This window comes from Corylus avellana, chromosome 8 (assembly GCF_965113065.1).
Source record: "Corylus avellana chromosome 8, dhCorAvel1.hap1.2, whole genome shotgun sequence".
NCBI classification, from domain to species: Eukaryota; Viridiplantae; Streptophyta; class Magnoliopsida; order Fagales; family Betulaceae; genus Corylus; species Corylus avellana.
Genome location: NC_142497.1, coordinates 2,159,768 through 2,177,122, shown reverse-complemented (window position 1 = coordinate 2,177,122; position 17,355 = coordinate 2,159,768). Strand labels below are relative to the sequence as shown.

The following is a 17,355-nucleotide window of genomic DNA, read 5'->3' as shown; positions in this document are numbered from 1 at the left end:
TGGAAATGATCCGGTTCCTCAACATGATGTTAATTTCAGTTAAAACGGTCTATATATTTAGCTTGAAATTCAATAACGAAACTAGGGTTGTATCTTCTATACCCAAATATGGGTCTATTATGACCAATTTTTGTTTTTGTTACTAGAATTGAATCATATTTTGTCCAAACTTTCTAAAATATCCTAGCTCTAAAAATTATTTACCCAAAACAAGCATTATTTTTTTCCTATGAAAAAAAAAAAAAAAATCATATCCATGAGTGGTCAACCACCCGCTACCCCAACCAAAGGCTTCGGGTGGTTGCACCACCCTCAATGCTTATCTCGTTCTCTGGCTGGGATGGTCGGCCACCCATGTTAATATTATTATTTTTTTATTTGTAAAAGAAAAAGCACACAATGAGTTTTTTAGGAAACAAATGCATATTCTTCTTTCCTTCTTCTTTTTTTTTTTTTTTTTTTGGAAGAATAGTTATTTCCAAAAATAGTAAACAAACCAAATTACGGAATAATCATTTCATTATGGGGCATTTCAGTTACCCAATTTGGTAAAACGAATTAGTAAATAGGATCGATGGAACGGCATGGGAGGAATAATCATTTGATTTTGGGGCATTAATTAATCCCGTTACCCATGCATGACTTATTGGAAGCAAGCGGTGTAAATAAAGCAAGGATATTAGGGCATGGGAGGAGCAAGCTCTGCGTGTTTGCTATGAAACATAAATGAGAGGAGAGGAGTAAAGGCTGTGGGCACTAAATATGTGGTGGCGATTTCGGAGACTGAGGGGGGGCAGGTATTATGGCCCCCGGCCCCCCACTCCCTATCTACAAATTAATTTGAGGGAGACTTATCGAATTTCATGTGAATTTAATATATATATAATTTGAGGGAGACTTATCGAATTTCATGTGAATTTAATATATATATAATTTGAGGGAGACTTATCGAATTTCATGTGAATTTAATATATATATATATATATATATATATATATTGGGGGTTAAAAAATAAAGAAAAATAAACGGACCATATATCACTTGAAGTTGTCAGCCACTCCTTTGAAAAGCGGATGACTAACATTTTATCATTTGAGGAGCTAGGTGGTGACAATTGTTCCAGATAGATTATGCATAATTTGTGGGTCGACGATGTACGACCCAAGATCATAGGGCATTAAATATGTTGTCCCATATAGATTTGGCAAAATTTGTTAGCCGACACAAGATCAAAGTGAGAGACTCGAAACGACCACTCCATCAAATGGTAAAACGGTGTCGGCCATGCACTCTACTTTGGAAAGTTGTTAGGGAACTAAATAAATGAATTCAAAAAAAATTTTAAACTGACGTGGTAGACCAGAAAAAAAAGAATTGCATTTTTTTAATTTAAAAATTCTTGTCAAGTCAATTTAAAATTTTTTTTGAGTTCATTTGTTTGGCTTTCTAGTACTTCTCTCCTACCTTAAAGGGCGGCCAATCACCCATTTACTTACTTTTTTTTTTTTTTGGCATGGAAAGATTTAGACGTTTAGTTTTGAATGAAGGGTTTGGATCCGAAGAATTGTAGACCCTGAAATTCCAAATAATTGTAAGGGACCTTAATCGCTTAGAGCGGAACTAGAAATTTAGGTTTTGGGAGGGGGTGGGGAGACAAAACTTCAAAGGAATTTTTTTTGGCGGGGTAAAAAATTAATTTTAGAGGATAAACATGAAAATTTTATGAGAAATTTTAAAACTTCGGGGGGCTACCTCTCCACGCATACACCTAGTTCTACCCCTTCTCCTCACGAACCTTGTCGAAACCTAGGCTATAATATATATGCTACAATGACCTACTGTTAGTGTAGATGATTATACATCTCCCATAAATACTACAAATTGTTATGTTCCTACCAATTCTCCTATCGTTGTTCACCATACATAGACTCAGAATTCATATCACATTTGCCTCTAATTAATAATTATTAATATAGTGCCCTATTAATAGGGTTATTGCCTTCTGAAATGCATGATTGTTGCATCCATATCGCTACCAACTATGAAAAACGTTAGGGTAAAGTCCATATACCCCCCTCAAACTACCACCTAATTAACAATGTCCCCCTCAAACTTTCAATTGCGACAATGTACCCTCAAAACTACCAAAACATTGTCAATATCCCCCCCAAAGCTAACAAAAAGATCAAAATGCCCCTATATATTTATCAATATGACAAAAATACCCCTAAAATTCAAAAAAATAATAATAATAAAACGAAAATTTTAATTTTTAAACGATTTTTTTTAAACCAAAATTTTTATTTTTTTTAGATTTTTTTTAAACATTTTTTAAAAAAAGAAAATTTTATTTTTTTTAAACGAAAATATTTTAATTTTTTTTTAAACGGAAATTTTTATTTAAAAATTATAAAAGAAAACATTCTTTAAAAAAAACAAAAAACAAAAAAAACAAACGAAAAATTTTCAATTTTTATATAAAAAAAAAAATCGAAATTTTTTAATTTTTTTTTTCTAATAAAAAGATTTTTTTTTTTTTTAATTTTTAATTTTAGGTTATTCCAGAAATTTTAGTATTTTTTTTAAAAAAATTTACTAAGGGTAGTTTCGTCAATGAGGGGGACATTGACAATGTTTTGATAGGTTGGGGAGTACATTGTCGTAATTTAAAGTTTGGGGGGACATTGTCAATTAGGTGGTAGTTTGAGGGAGGTATGTGGACTTTTCCCAAAACGTTATATATAGGGATAATTTCACTTTAAACCCCTGAATTACCATGTGATTTGACAAATCCCCTCAAACTTCAAAACCACCCTTAATTCCAAATTAAAAAATAAATAAAAACGAAAATCGGGGATCTTTTAGTCTTTTAGATATTTTCATTAGAAGTTAACGGCTAAATCTGACGGATGGGTTCAAATTGACTGCAATTGAAAGTTTAGAGATTCAAATTGAGAGGTCTTAAAATTTGAGAGGAACTTGTGAAAGTAATTCAAAAGTCTAAAGTAAAGTTACCCCTTATATATATTATCTAATAATTCTCTTGAAGTTCGTAAAAACAAAAAGTGAAAACAGGTATAAATTAGAAAAAAACTGTGAGTGAATCTGATCTGAGCCCACATCATTACTGTACGTACGCTGGTTGGTATAGTGTACAGTCACAACTGAGAGCTGGTGCACTTCATGCTGCCGAGAGGCCTTTATGAACCCCAACAAGGCAGGCAGCAAAGAGTCAAGTTACTTCTGTTTCTCTAGCTCTAAACCATGAAGACTGTGAGAGGTTTGGAAAGAGATGTAGAGGATTTGAGGGAGTATTATAGGCTTGGAAAGACGAAGGAAGCATCTTGGAGGAAGTCACAGCTCAAAGGCTTGCTTACTTTCCTAAAGGAGAAAGATCGAGATATCTTTAAGGTTCTTAAGCAAGACTTGGGAAAACATCACATTGAGGCTTTTAGAGATGAGGTATCAATGTCTTTTTGCATTTTCTTGTTTCAAAATTACTATAACTTCTTCTTTTTTAAGCTCTATTTATACTTTAAGCGTATGGGGTTAAGAGTACTTTTTTACATACACTTAGGGGTGTAAAACAAGCTGAGCTTTAGTGCTTGCTCCAGCTCGGCTCATTTAAGTTTTTCTCGAGCTCGAACTTGACACAAGTTTCATTTTGTGTTCGAGCTTGGGTCGCCAAGATCGGATTCCTGAGCTCAAGTACTCGGCTTGAGTACTCCGTCCATGGCCCTGATTCCAATGTTTCCTACGGTCTCAATCTCCGCGAGAAATCCGAATACATTGTTGATGATGAACGGCAGTGATCTACTGCTCATGCTCCGATGGAGGTGGTATTGTCACTCTAGAAGTTGAAGGACGACCGCATGAAGGAGTTCGCTTACTTGATTTAAGCACAAGCAGAAAGTGTTTTGGAAAATAAAATTTTAAAATAGGTTTTGAGAATAATCACAAATTTATATATAACAATATCTTTACAAGAATGAAATCAGCAGTATACCTTTTAGATTAGGAAATTATAAGACATTGGATCTCTTGCTTGGCTTACTATATGTACACTGTCCTCATTTGCAGATTGGAACCTTGATAAAGTCACTGAATTTAGCATTGGGTTCTTTACAAGAATGGATGTCAGGCAGAAAGGTAAGCTCATCCATCAAGGCTTTATATAGCATTTAAGGAATGCATTTTTTATGGCTTTAGAAATGAAGAACTGCAGAAAAAGGTTATAATATTTTGCCGGATAAATACATAAATACACTTAAGCCCTCCCAACTACTTATCATTTTCAAAAGAGCCTCACAAACTGACAAGTGTGACATTTGGATACATCAAATTACCATTTTGTGGCAAAACACTACTCCATTAGAACGAATGGAAAAACCAAATTTGACCAAAATCTTTTGAAAATACCTTTACTTTGACCATTGAAAAACTAAATTTGCCCTTTAAGAAAAGATGAATTTTTTTTTTTTGGGTGGGTGGGAGGAAATGAAAACTTACCCAAATTACCTTGAGTACTAGCTAGATCTCTCGCAACTCTTGTAAGGGGGAATAAGGAAGAGCAAATCATTCACTTACCATTTCAATTAAATATTTTACGAGTTGGGCATCCCTTTTTTTTTGAACGGAAATCTGAGGATTTCATTGATTAAAGATCACGAGTATAAAGCTCTTACAAAGCAAAGCAAAAAGCTTTTACAACACAAAGCATAAAGTTCTGCAAAAATCATAACCACATGTTATGATGTTAAAAAGTCATAGATATAAACAAAAATTCTTACAATCATGTGCTATCTATGACTTCAATCTTCCGCTAACCCATGCACAAATATAGTTAAAGAGCATATATATCTGCTCCGAGCAAATTAAATCTAAGACATAGGTAGCCAAATTTCCTAACAAAATTTATTTAAACTGGCTGTGATAGATAACCCCTCACACCTAATTATCCAGGCCATCAGAAATAACCACTCACACCTAATTATTCCTCCTCACTCATGAAGGCAGATCTAAACAGAATAAACTTCTTATTCAAAACAAAAAACACAAACAAACAATCAGCAAGCAGCAGCAGCAGCAGCGGCAGCGGCCAATGAGGAGATTAACGGCACAACACGGTGGAAGTGGAGAGGCCGAAGTTGCTGATCTGGTTGGAAAACACCTGCAAACATAAAGAAAAAGAGAGGAGGAGGGAGCAGATCTACTCTCTCCTCCTCTCAAATTTGTTTTCTGAGGAGAAGGGCCGAGGCATATCACGTTTTAAGTGAGAGTTTGAGCCTACATGTGAAGGAAAATGTTATAATATAAATTAAATTATTAAATTTACCTCTTTCTATCGGTTCATTAATTTTTTAGGACAAATGATGATTTAATAGGTACTTTAGGGGGCTTAAGTGTATTTAACCCATATTTTGGGTGACCAAATAATAAATTCAGGAAGCTCTTCGAGAGAAAGATATGCAGATACTAACGTTTTGGTAATGCATGGTTGATAGGCTACACTGCCACAAATTGCTTTGCTCACCACTGCAGAAGTTGTTCCCGAGCCTCTTGGCCTTGTCCTCATTATATCATCTTGGAATTTTCCCTTTGGTGAGTGAAATACTTTATACAACAAAAATTCAAAACCTTATAATAGCTTTTATTCATTCTTTTTTTTTTCCCAACATAATTAATTATGATAAAATTATTGCCATTTTGTTACAAAATATAGGACTGTCCTTGGAACCTCTGATAGGGGCTATAGCTGCTGGAAACACAGTGGTTCTGAAGCCCTCGGAATTGGCTCCTTCATGTGCCGCTTTTCTAGCAAATAATATCCCAATTTACATGGACAATAATGCTGTCAAGGTTGTCCAAGGTGGACCAGCTGTTGGTGAACAACTCCTACAGCAGAAATGGGACAAAATCCTCTTTACAGGTAAAAACAGTAGAAAAATGCAGATAAAGATCCCCTATAGTTTTCAAAAAAATTGTAGATTCTAAAATTACGTGAATTCAAGTTATTCTTTTCATCAAACGGTTTGAAAATTATCATGTTCTTATGCTTTATGTTGTAAAAAAGTTTTGAGCCAAAAAATTTGTATATTCCATATCATTAGTGTCGCGTCAGGGAATAAGCACTTGAAAGTGCACGTAGCATTTCTCAATACAATAGATTATGCAGCTAAGCTGATCTTATCATTCTTTCCTGTATTTGGGATTTGGAAAATAGAATTAAATGTTAAAACTAATCCTAGGAAGTGCACGGAATGGACGGCTTGTTATGTCTGCGGCTGTGAAGCATCTGACACCTGTTACTCTGGAGTTGGGTGGAAAATGCCCTGCTATTGTTGATTCCCTTTCTAGTTCTTGGGAAACTAAGGTAAGTTCAACATTTATATATATATATATATATATGATTTTTTTGTTGTCACATGATTGGTTAAACACCTTTTTGTTTCTATTTTAGTGTCCAAAATTTATTATATAAAAATTTCATGTTAACAATTTGCTCATTGGACTCATTTTGTGCTCTAATCACAAGCTTGCTGCAAAGCGAATTCTTATGGCGAAATGTGGGTCCTGTGCTGGTCAAGCATGCATTGCAATAGATTATATGCTTGCAGAAAAGAAATCTACACCCACTTTGGTATGAAAGTAGCAGAAGTATATATATGTGTAATTCAAAAGTTTCTTAATTAGTTTATAATGCAGCAATATGTTGAAATGAGATGGTCTTGTAATTAGGTAGGGTACATTAAGGCCATGATCAAGGAAATGTATGGAGAAAACCCAAAGGAATCATGCAGTATTGGAAGGATAGTAAACAAACACCATTTCTTGAGATTGAAGGATCTTTTGAACGACCCCAGAGTTAAAGCTTCTATTGTTTATGGTGGTTCATTGGACGAAGATAACTTGTAAACAGCATAATCTCTTCTCTTTTTTTGTTCATATATGCTGCCTATATATATTATTTAAGCTTTCTTTCTTTCTTTCTTTCTCTTTTTTTGTTCTTATATTTGCATATTATAAACCTCTATGCAGGTTCATAGAGCCAACAATCTTGGTGGATCCCCCGCTTGAAGCAGCAATCATGACAGAAGAAATCTTTGGCCCATTGCTTCCAATAATTACAGTAAGATATACATAAGCAAGTATATATATATATATATATACAAATACTTATTATGTACATCTATCTAAATTCGTTAGCACAATATATTTATATAATTGATTAAAATACCATATATTTTCTTGGTTTTATAGTTGGAGAATATTGAGGACAGTATACAGTTCATAAACTCAATGCCTAAAGCACTTGCTATTTATTGCTTCACCAAAAATAAATCTCTAGAGAGAAGGATTATATCCGAAACATCATCTGGAAGCATCACATTCAATGATGCCCTTGTTCAAGTATGTTATCAGTAACTCTCTGCTATATATATATATATATATATATATATGATCTTGATAGTTTAAAGGCTTGTATTGGCTATGTGTGCAGTATGCAGCTGACACCCTCCCATTTGGAGGAGTTGGTGAAAGTGGGATGGGAAGATACCATGGAAAGTTCTCGTTTGACACTTTCAGCCATGAGAAGGCCATATTAAGAAGAAGTTTCCTGACTGAATTGTGGTTTAGATTTCCTCCATGGAACACTCAGAAACTGCAACTCCTTGACTGTGCCTACAATTACAATTATATTGGATTACTCCTTGTCATTCTGGGCTTGAAAAGGTCTAAACGAGCTTCATATTTTAACTGAGAGATGCATTCACATGATCTTCTCTCAACTCTCAAGTTTCTTTTCTGTCTTTGTATAAAGAGAGGAAATATTTCTCAAAACAATTATGTTTTTATTTTATTTCCGAATATAATGCTGTTTGTGTTATATCAGCCGAATATGACTTGGGTGGGATGACGGTGTAGTATTTAACATTTTTTGTTCGGAGAAAATTCTTTCGACCCGATCTAGAGATATGTCCTTTGAGATATTGTCCTGCTCAAATTTAAGGTTGTTTTATTTAGCATGTTTCAAGAATACTCATATCACTTAGGCGACTCTAGCTTATTAGGGCAATATCTTTCGCCTCAATAGCTTTTTTCTTTCGGCGCTTTTGCAAATATTCATTGTAAAATTTATTTTTGACCTTCCTCTTCTCTGCCACCCAAGTTCTAGTTCCGCTCCTGGACGATGTTCTAAATCTTGAGAGCAAAATTAGTGGTCTCAATAAGTCTCTAGATTTTGCCTTTTTTTTTTTTTTTTTACTTGATTATTTGTTTGAACAGTTTAGATCCACATGATATCAAATGTTGACAAGTCAATAAGATTGGCCATTGTACCTCTAGGCTGTCAAGGCAAAGATAAGTAGTATGTTGTCGCATTACATGTCTGTTGAGGCTACAATGGTTTTCTGTAACGCTTTCTCTTGTCTTAATAAATCCTTCAAATTCATCTAACTTTTTTACTTGATTATCTGTTTGAGACGATCTTTTATTTTCTATTTTTAATTTCACATCACATGACTTGAGTGAGATTTATCCACTTTTTTGTTCTTAATTATTAGAAAGCACCACTTCAAAAAAAAAAAAAAAACTAAAAAATTATTAGAATCACATTAGTTTAACCTCTATAAGCACAAAAAGAAACTTTTAAATTAATTAATGTGAATTGAGATATTCTGAAAAAAAAAAAAAAAAAAAAAACTCACTGAAAGAAAATTTTACTGCCGAGAAAATGACAATTTGAACTAGTGACCTCCGTTTCATAAGGCGTAGTCTCTAGTCGATTGAACTACTCCTTGGGCCGAAAACTGCCGTTAAGATATTTAAGTAACACTTTTTAATCCGTACATATCAATCCTTTTATTCTTGAGTGATTTCTTTCCTTCCTCCCCAAAATATTCATATTGATGCTAAATAAATTAAATGTTTTAAAATAAATATGGAAGAAGTTTTTGAAGAAATTTCCTTTAATTCAGTTTATAATATTGTCATGTATTTGTTAACGTGTTTTTAAATATGTATTTCTCACGTGTTAAGATTCATATAACAATTTTGTAAACTAAATTAAAACAATTTCATTTAACTGAGTTTAGAAAAAAACTGTGTCTAACAAACATTTGGGAAGGGCTTTCCACATCCGCACAACGGTTCGTTCAACGTTCAAAAGGTCTCGAAAATGGAGGGAACATTTCCCGCCAATTCTTCTCTCTCTCTAGAAAACTCTCTTTCTCTCTCTCTCTCCCTCCCTCCCTCAAACCCCTTGCACCGCCACCACTGCATTGTTCGTACATCAATGGCGGAGACCCCGAAAAAACCCTTCCACACCCCAAGAAGCTCCAAACACCAACCGCAAGTCACACCCAAGCCCTCGCCTTCTCTCACCCCTGCAACCCCGCAAACCCTAACCCCTCGCAGATCCACTCGCCGAACGTCCCTACACTTCAATCCAACCCCCAATCCCCACAAACACAACGACCAAATCGAAAACCCCATCGAGGACTTCGCAAGAACCCCAAGAAATAAGAACAAAATCAGGGAGAGATCCGATCCAAAGACGCCCCGGAAGTCGATCAACAATGACGAAGAAGCTTGCATTGAATCAGTGAAAGCACCGAAATCTGCAAAGAGGATTGAAAAACCAGGGCCGAAAAATGGGGGAGATTTCGTTGACGTTCAGGTATCGTTCTCGCCGGCGTCGCCGGACCCGTCCGAATCGACAGGGAGGAAGAGGAAGAGAGGGGGAGACAGGATGGTGGTCACGAGAGCTATGGCTTCATCAAAGTCGGAGAAGAAGAGGGGCTCGGCACCGCCACGGAGGCAGTCGGGAAGGCGGGTGTATTACAAGAAAGTGGTGTATGATGGGGGCGAGTTTGAGGTGGGGGACGATGTGTATGTGAAGAGGAGGGAGGAGGCAAGCTCAGATGATGAGGAGCCGGAAATGGAGGACTGCAGGGTGTGCTTTAAGGCGGGGAGGGCTGTGATGATTGAGTGTGACGATTGTTTAGGTGGGTTTCATTTGAAGTGCCTGAAGCCGCCGTTGAAGGAGGTTCCGGAAGGGGGTTGGATATGTGGGTTTTGCGAGGCCCGCAGATCAGGTAAGGAGATTGAGCTCCCGCTGCCACCGAAGGGGAAGAAGCGGTTGAGGACGATGAGGGAGAAGCTGCTTTCAAGCGATTTGTGGGCTGCCAGCATTGAAAGGTAGCTTTTTGTTGTTTTTTTAGCTGAATTATGTGAATTTGTGATGTTATTGTAGTTTGTAATGTGTGTAGATTTGGTGCTTTGTTGGTTGGAGGTGTGCAGTATGTGGAAAGAAGTGGATGGTAGCTTTTGGTGTCGGGTATGTTGGTATATAATCCCGGAAGAGACTGCCTCTGGAAGACAACCACATAATTTGAGGAGGGAGCTTTATCGCACAAACGATTTTGCTGATATTGAGGTGGTAGCCTGTATTTTCTCTTGATTATATAGCTATTGATAGAACAGATACCACTATAGCTGGGATTCGTAAAGTTGCCTGCAGTATTCTGTTTTGGAATTTTTTTGCACGAAAGTCAATTCTGTATCTATTCTTGTAAAATACTACATGTTTTCCTTGTTTATCAGTGTGAATCGCAAAGCCGCTAGCAAATGAGTGAGAAAACCCTAACATACTTAAATTTTACTATAGGAAATAAGCATAAAGAAAAAAGAGAAAATGACTGATTCAGCTCTCATTCTGGATGTGAGAGGATGTAAAAAAAAATGCATACATTTAGATATAGTGATGTAGCAATTTCTGACTACCGATGAAGGTTCAGCAAAGAAAAAGTCCCAAGTCACGCTCTGCTGTAATGTTGGACAACCAAGGACATCTTACCTCCTAAAGCAAGCCCAAATGATCTATTTTAACATTCCATAGCATATACATAACTATCCAGTTGGGTGAAGTTAGATATACAAGTTTTTCATAATAATCCGCGGAAATACCTTTTCTTTTTTTTTTTTTTTTCTTTTCCTGAGGATAGAACATTCATCAATAATTGTTTGACTGTTTCCATTGGCAGGTGAATTGAATTCAACCCAATTAAGTACATAAAAGTATGGCATCATGCTAATTGTCTTTTACCATTTCCCCTGTATGATAACTTCCTACTTATATACACAGTCCACTGAACAATTTTGTTAAATGGTCTATTAGGTTCTGTAACTTCAGAAGTAGTCTGAAACTGCAAAATCTTCCTAATTTCTTGAACTAGCTTTTAATGATAGTTCAGACATCAGCTTCCATTCTTTCTTGGTTATCATCCTTTAGTTTGTAACAATGCTCGTGCACATTACTGCAGATGGATTCTATTCTTAGACACTGCTCTGTCATGAATCCTAAAGAATATGCCAAGGCCATTAATGAAGGGGATGATGTTTTTTTATGTGAATATGAATATGATATTCATTGGCACAGTTTCAAGCGTCTTGCTGATATTGATAATGGTAAAGAGGTAAGCATTTCAGACGATAGAGGCAGCATTTGGGGCATTCAATGATATCAAAATTGAATTAGCATTTAAGATTTATGGGCCAATTGTTATTTGGTAGGATGGTGAAGAAGTTGACAGTGATGAAGATTGGACACTCTGCAAGGATTCAGATTCTGATATAGATGAGGACTTTGGATATGAAGAGGAGAACTTAAAAAAATTACTAACCAAACTATCCCCAGCTCAGGAGTTGGCTGCAGTATGACACTATTCTTTATTTCAAACTTGTAGATTTAAGTTTGGTGATTGCCCAAATCAAAGTATTCTATGTGTAATTACTACAGAACTCAAGGAAGGGACAGTTCTTCGGACTTCAAAAGATAGGGACCAAGAAAATCCCAGAGCATGTAAGATGCCACAAGCAGACTGAACTTGAAAGAGCAAAGGCAACACTTTTGTTGGCATCATTACCTAAATCTCCACCTTGCAGGAATAAGTACGTGCAAATTGAAATGTTATAGGTTTTCTTATGTTCATTTATTCTTACATTCCAATGAAGGACACTTTTTTTTCTTCCAGAGAGATGGAGGAGATTACTTCATTTATCAAAGGTGCCATCTGTGATGATCAATGTTTGGGACGTTGCCTATACATTCATGGTGTTCCTGGAACTGGCAAGGTAGGATCTGTTATAATGTGTAAAATAGAACTCTGTTGTTTGAGACATGCTTCAGATTCCCTAGTTTTCTTCATGCATAAACAAATTTTACTTATTTGATCTTCTTATGCTTATGAAACTACAGACAATGAGTGTACTAGCAGCAATGAGGAATCTGAGGTCTGAAGTTGATACAGGAGGTGTAAGACCCTACTGTTTTGTGGAGATTAATGGTCTAAAGTTGGCATCCCCTGAGAGTATATACAGGGTAAACATATTAAATTAACCCTATTTTCTTTTTGGGGTTGTATTCTCCGGTTGTCCTATAGTGAATCCTACGTTCTTTCAGGTTATATACGAAGCATTAAGTGGGCACAGAGTCAGTTGGAAAAAGGCTCTCCACTTGCTGAATGAGCGTTTTTCAGATGGAAAGAAAATTGGAAAAGAGGATGACCGACCTTGTATTCTGCTCATTGACGAACTTGATCTTCTTGTAACAAGAAATCAGTCGGTAACTGGTTCATGTTGTGATGTGAAAGTTTGTTAATAATAATTTTAAGGTCATATGTTTTAGGCATTTGTAAAAGATAAAAAGTCACTTATCCATATGCCCTTTTTTTCTCACAGGTTCTATATAACATTCTTGATTGGCCTACTAAGCCACATTCCAAATTAATTGTGATAGGTATGTCTTATATTGATTAGGCTTCTTCCCAGCAAATCTAAATAACAAAAACAGAAAAGCTAGATATTGATGGTGATGACAATGATGATGATGATGGCTGCAATCTTATTTCTTTTTAATGAATATAAATTCAGGGATAGCAAATACCATGGATCTTCCAGAAAAGTTGCTACCTCGTATCTCAAGTCGTATGGGTATCCAAAGGCTTTGCTTTGGCCCTTATAACTATCAGCAGCTTCAAGAAATCATTTTAAGTCGTCTTAGAGGCATTGATGCATTTGAAAAACAAGCTATAGAATTTGCATCAAGAAAGGTCAGTGTTTTGCTCTTTGTTTCATCATGCAACTTGATTTTGTCTCTTTAATTTCTTGTCTAATAAATTGTTTGCAGATGATAAACACTTACTCTATGATATTGTTTTGTTAATTTTCTTGTCTAATAAATTCTTTACTTATCAAAAAAAAAATATTCAGGTCGCAGCAATATCAGGAGATGCACGTCGTGCTCTGGAGATATGCAGGCGGGCAGCAGAAATAAAAGATTACAATATTAAGAAACTAAAGTCAACTACCAATTCTGTTCCTTCAGGTATATAGACTTATTAATTTGTTCACTTACAGTGGATGATCCCGGGAAAGTTTTAGTCGTTTTAAATCTTCTTTTGAGTCCATTGCACCCATGCACAAGTGTAAAACGTTTTTCCACATATGTAGTGTCCAGCATTGGGCAGATTGATGTGTATATCCATTTGATTTCATTTTGAAAATCAGTTGTCTTTTATTTTTTATTTTTTTTATTCTTGATCTTGTCAATGTTCAAGATCAATTAGAGTAGTAAATCTGTGTGAAGAACAATTTGCATGTGGTCGGTCCCCTTCCCCCTAGGGAGATAATGTGTTTAATTGTGATCATATTTTACACCTTTCCATTACTTTAGATACTCCTGTGATTGCATGTTTTTAGCTCAGTCCAATTTGTTAGCTTTATTTTAGTTTTCTTTTATGACATTGGTGGCATATGAGATGTTATTTGGCGCTTTTACATCATAATAGGGCAAAGTTCCTAAGGTATAGAATGAGAGTGGGACTAGAGAAATTAGCTAAACCATTAATCATAATTGACCCTTCTTCCTATGTAAGATGAAACCTTGCCGTCACTAGTAGCTTTAAAGTAAGCCACTGTGTCATGAGAAGTAGGATTTGCTTGTTCTTTTCACTAGTTTAATATAATATCTCTCCATTTTGCAGGAAAATCAGTTGTTAGTATGGCTGAGGTGGAAGCAGCAATCCAGGAAATGTTCCAGGCACCTCATATACAGGTCAGTTTAATACTTCGTGTATATGTAGTCAATAATGAATTAGGACCTATTTGTTGTAGACACTTGTCCTCCATTTGTTCGAGTGGTAAATGGCATTTTGGAAGAAGATTCCAAAATAGTCAAATGAGGCATATAATGTTGTGCTGTTTATGTTAATATGCTATGAGACAAATTAGATGTGGATTGATGGCCTTTCTAAAAGGTAGTATGCTGAGGGGAGAAGAAGCTGTTTTCCTTTGAGATATCAGAAGACTTGGAGAGTTGATATGTTGTGAACATGATGATTCAAGTGTTTCAGAACCAATATAAGTGCCAGACTTGTTAAGAACTGTAACTCACAGAAGAAAAGCTACTGTTATAGGACCAAAACTATCACTGGCACAAATCATTGAATAACCATTGTCTTATTGATGCTTTTTCTGCCACATCAGTCGACAAACAGGATTCATTTGCTAGCTTAGGAAATAACCATTTCGTAGGGGTTACAATAATTTTTTTTTTTTCATTTATATTACATTTGCAGAGTGACAACAATGTTGTGATCTTCTTGGGATATGCCTTCATAATTTTTTTTTTCCTTCTGCAGATAATGAAAAGTTGTTCCAAACTGAGCAAAATCTTCTTGACAGCTATGGTGCATGAGCTTTATAAAACAGGAATGGGTGAAACTACCTTTGAAAAGGTCAACTTCTCAAACTTCTCTCGTAAATTTTGTGTTCTTGCTTTCTGTTTTGGTTATATTTGGATTTATTTGCATTTCTGACATTTCACAAATATTTCAAAGCGAGAAACCTCTTTAACTCATCAAACATGCCAACTAGTGGAAACCGTGGAGTATATTTTTTGTTTCATTATTTCTTGGGTCAGTTAAATAGCTGGCACCCTCGAAGAATCTGAGAGTTTCCTTGATGGAAGATCCAAGGACTGAACCCAGAGTCATTTACACAATTTGTGCAGATCTATTGGTGAATACTTGGAGCTTTCTGTATCCTGAATTTTGCTTCTTCTTTGCATAATAGATCAACTAGAGTGCTTTGCAAACATGAAAATATTAAGTGAAAAGCTCGACTGTAGTCACTGGATATCACAAGTAGAAACTCAATAAGCATGACTATTAGTTCACCATCACCCTCTGATGCCCTCAGCCCGCCAGAACTGTGGAAACTTTTTACGAGTGTAGGAAATTTAAGCTTAAGAATACGTGTGTATATGTATTTTAACTTTTATTTGTACCGCAGTTGGCAATGACTGTATCATGTCTCTGTACAAGCAATGGAGAAGCATTTCCTGGATATGACACACTCTTGAAAGTTGGGTAAGTCATGTCATACTATTATTTTCTTTTCATAGAAATTAGATTGAAACAATACATGATCTCACAGTCATAACCTTGACATATACTTCAAAGGGCATATGGAAAGTTGGAAACCATGACGAAGAATTTTCTCTCTCTCTCTCTCTCTCTCTCTCTCTCGTGTGTCATTTCAAAACAATTGTTTTATGCTTTCTGTCATCTTACATACATTTTTATATTAGTTTTTTAAAACTATAATCCTTTCTCCTCATTGGATTTCATTTTATTTTCTGACCGTTTAGGGATGACCCTTTTTTATATAAGCTTTATTATTATTAATTTGTTTATGTGCTTGTGGATGTAAATATCTTCCATCTTTATAATACATCATTTGTTGGAAATTTGAATATCAAGTCCGTGACGGGATAAATTAGTGTAAGTGTTAAGAGGGAACTTGGGCCTCCTTTAAACATACGTTTGAAAAATAATTTTCTGAATGATTCCTTTATCAGCATTAAGCATTCCTTAAAAATACTTGCAAACGGATAAGATAAATAATATTCACTAATGATAAACCCAATTTTAAAATAATGACAACAGAACTAATCTAAATTCTAATTGATAAAACTATCCTTAAAATAACCATTAGTCCTTATTAAATAAAATCCTACTCTTAGCTTTGTCATGATTTACTTATCAAAAAAAATAAAATATTACTCTAACACAACTTTTGACCTATATATGAATAATCCTATCTGTAACATCATTTTGCCTGAAAAACAACGAGTTGAAGTTATTCTTTTTCAATTTCTTCTAGCTGACCTCTTAAATAATATAAAATGATATGGAATTCATTTAGTAGAGCTGATGTTAATGAATTCCATGTTTAGGTGAAAAACTGAAATTCCTTTATTCAATTTGTTTCTTGCAGCTGTAAGCTTGGTGAATGCAGAATAATTATATGCGAATCAGGGGCTAAACACAGGTTGCAAAAATTACAGCTCAATTTTCCAAGGTTAGTTGTCTATCAAGCGCTCAGCTAAAACAGATTGGATCCAATTGACCTTAGCATATAAATTTCAACTCCTGCAATCTAATTATACAAGCATGAAAGGAAGTGTCTTGCATCTGAACTCTGCCACCAGGCATGACTTTCTTGGTTTTCTATAGCATAGGAGACTGTCAATAACAAATATAGTTCCAATTTCATTCACTAATTTTATCCTTTATTGGTCCCTTGAATGCTGCATCTCTAATATAAATTACAAGGACAAGACACAGGATTCTTGTTGACATTTAAGGTAGTCCTGCTGGATTCTGCCCAATCCTGAAATTTGGTTAACCTCTTAGACCCATTGTTTTTACTCTAGGATTGCCATGGCCACCATATTGAGGGAAATTTTTCAAGACATGAGAGGGAGAAGAAACAAAACATTTATTGGTTAATTGTGATGTTCTTTATGCATTTGCAGTAGACAGAAGGAAACAAACATTTTAAAATCGATCATTCAGGCATACAAGAAAGCATATCAGAAAACTTTGAAAGCATTGTAATTTTGACTAATTGCATTTTGCTATGTGGCAGCGATGATGTGTCATTTGCACTCAAAGACAGCAAGGAGATCCCTTGGTTGGCTAAGTATCTATAATTCAAGACCCAGAATCACATTCAATATTAAATTCAGAGCAATTTTGACTTGGATTTCGATACTTTTTATTATTATTATTATTATTTCTAAATTCCTATTAATTCATGTTATTTTATCAGATGCCTCCATCTTTCTTTCCTTCTCTTTTTAAGTTCATCTGGGAGAAATTGTATCTTGTTATGAGGCGTTGTTATTTTTCCTATTGTAAACTTTGTGAGACAAATAAACTTTCAAATTTTACTTTGTTTTGAACTTTATTCAATCTGCACATTCTTTAACTTTGGCCCCATCATTAG

General features: G+C 35.2%; 2 protein-coding genes and 1 non-coding gene across 4 annotated transcripts; all 3 read left to right on the top strand.

Moving 5' to 3' along the window:
• The first annotated feature begins 3,201 nt into the window (after window positions 1–3,201).
• On the top strand, window positions 3,202–7,978 carry LOC132163925 (aldehyde dehydrogenase family 3 member F1-like). Of its 2 annotated transcripts, none has more exons than XM_059574302.2 (10): window positions 3,202–3,462; window positions 4,081–4,149; window positions 5,505–5,601; window positions 5,723–5,929; window positions 6,249–6,373; window positions 6,536–6,640; window positions 6,739–6,911; window positions 7,039–7,129; window positions 7,261–7,410; window positions 7,502–7,978. In XM_059574302.2, exons 1-10 carry the CDS (start codon window positions 3,265–3,267, stop codon window positions 7,760–7,762), a joined length of 1,476 nt encoding a protein of 491 aa, XP_059430285.2. In that variant the 5' UTR covers window positions 3,202–3,264; the 3' UTR covers window positions 7,763–7,978. The 2 variants fall into 2 exon arrangements, with proteins under 2 accessions (XP_059430285.2, XP_059430286.2); XM_059574303.2 differs by having other exon boundaries at window positions 7,509–7,689.
• A 1,212-nt stretch (window positions 7,979–9,190) lies between these two features.
• On the top strand, window positions 9,191–17,271 carry LOC132164074 (origin of replication complex subunit 1B). Its single transcript, XM_059574487.2, has 16 exons — window positions 9,191–10,200; window positions 10,303–10,438; window positions 11,325–11,477; window positions 11,575–11,715; window positions 11,801–11,952; window positions 12,036–12,135; window positions 12,260–12,382; window positions 12,464–12,625; window positions 12,742–12,799; window positions 12,934–13,112; window positions 13,273–13,387; window positions 14,046–14,116; window positions 14,703–14,798; window positions 15,355–15,431; window positions 16,342–16,425; window positions 16,996–17,271. Exons 1-16 carry the CDS (start codon window positions 9,296–9,298, stop codon window positions 17,057–17,059), a joined length of 2,616 nt encoding a protein of 871 aa, XP_059430470.2. The 5' UTR covers window positions 9,191–9,295; the 3' UTR covers window positions 17,060–17,271.
• Window positions 11,385–11,462, top strand: LOC132164833 (small nucleolar RNA snoR28). Its single transcript, XR_009438435.1, has one exon. It is a non-coding gene; the product is annotated as a small nucleolar RNA snoR28 (small nucleolar RNA).
• Window positions 17,272–17,355: the final 84 nt, after the last annotated feature.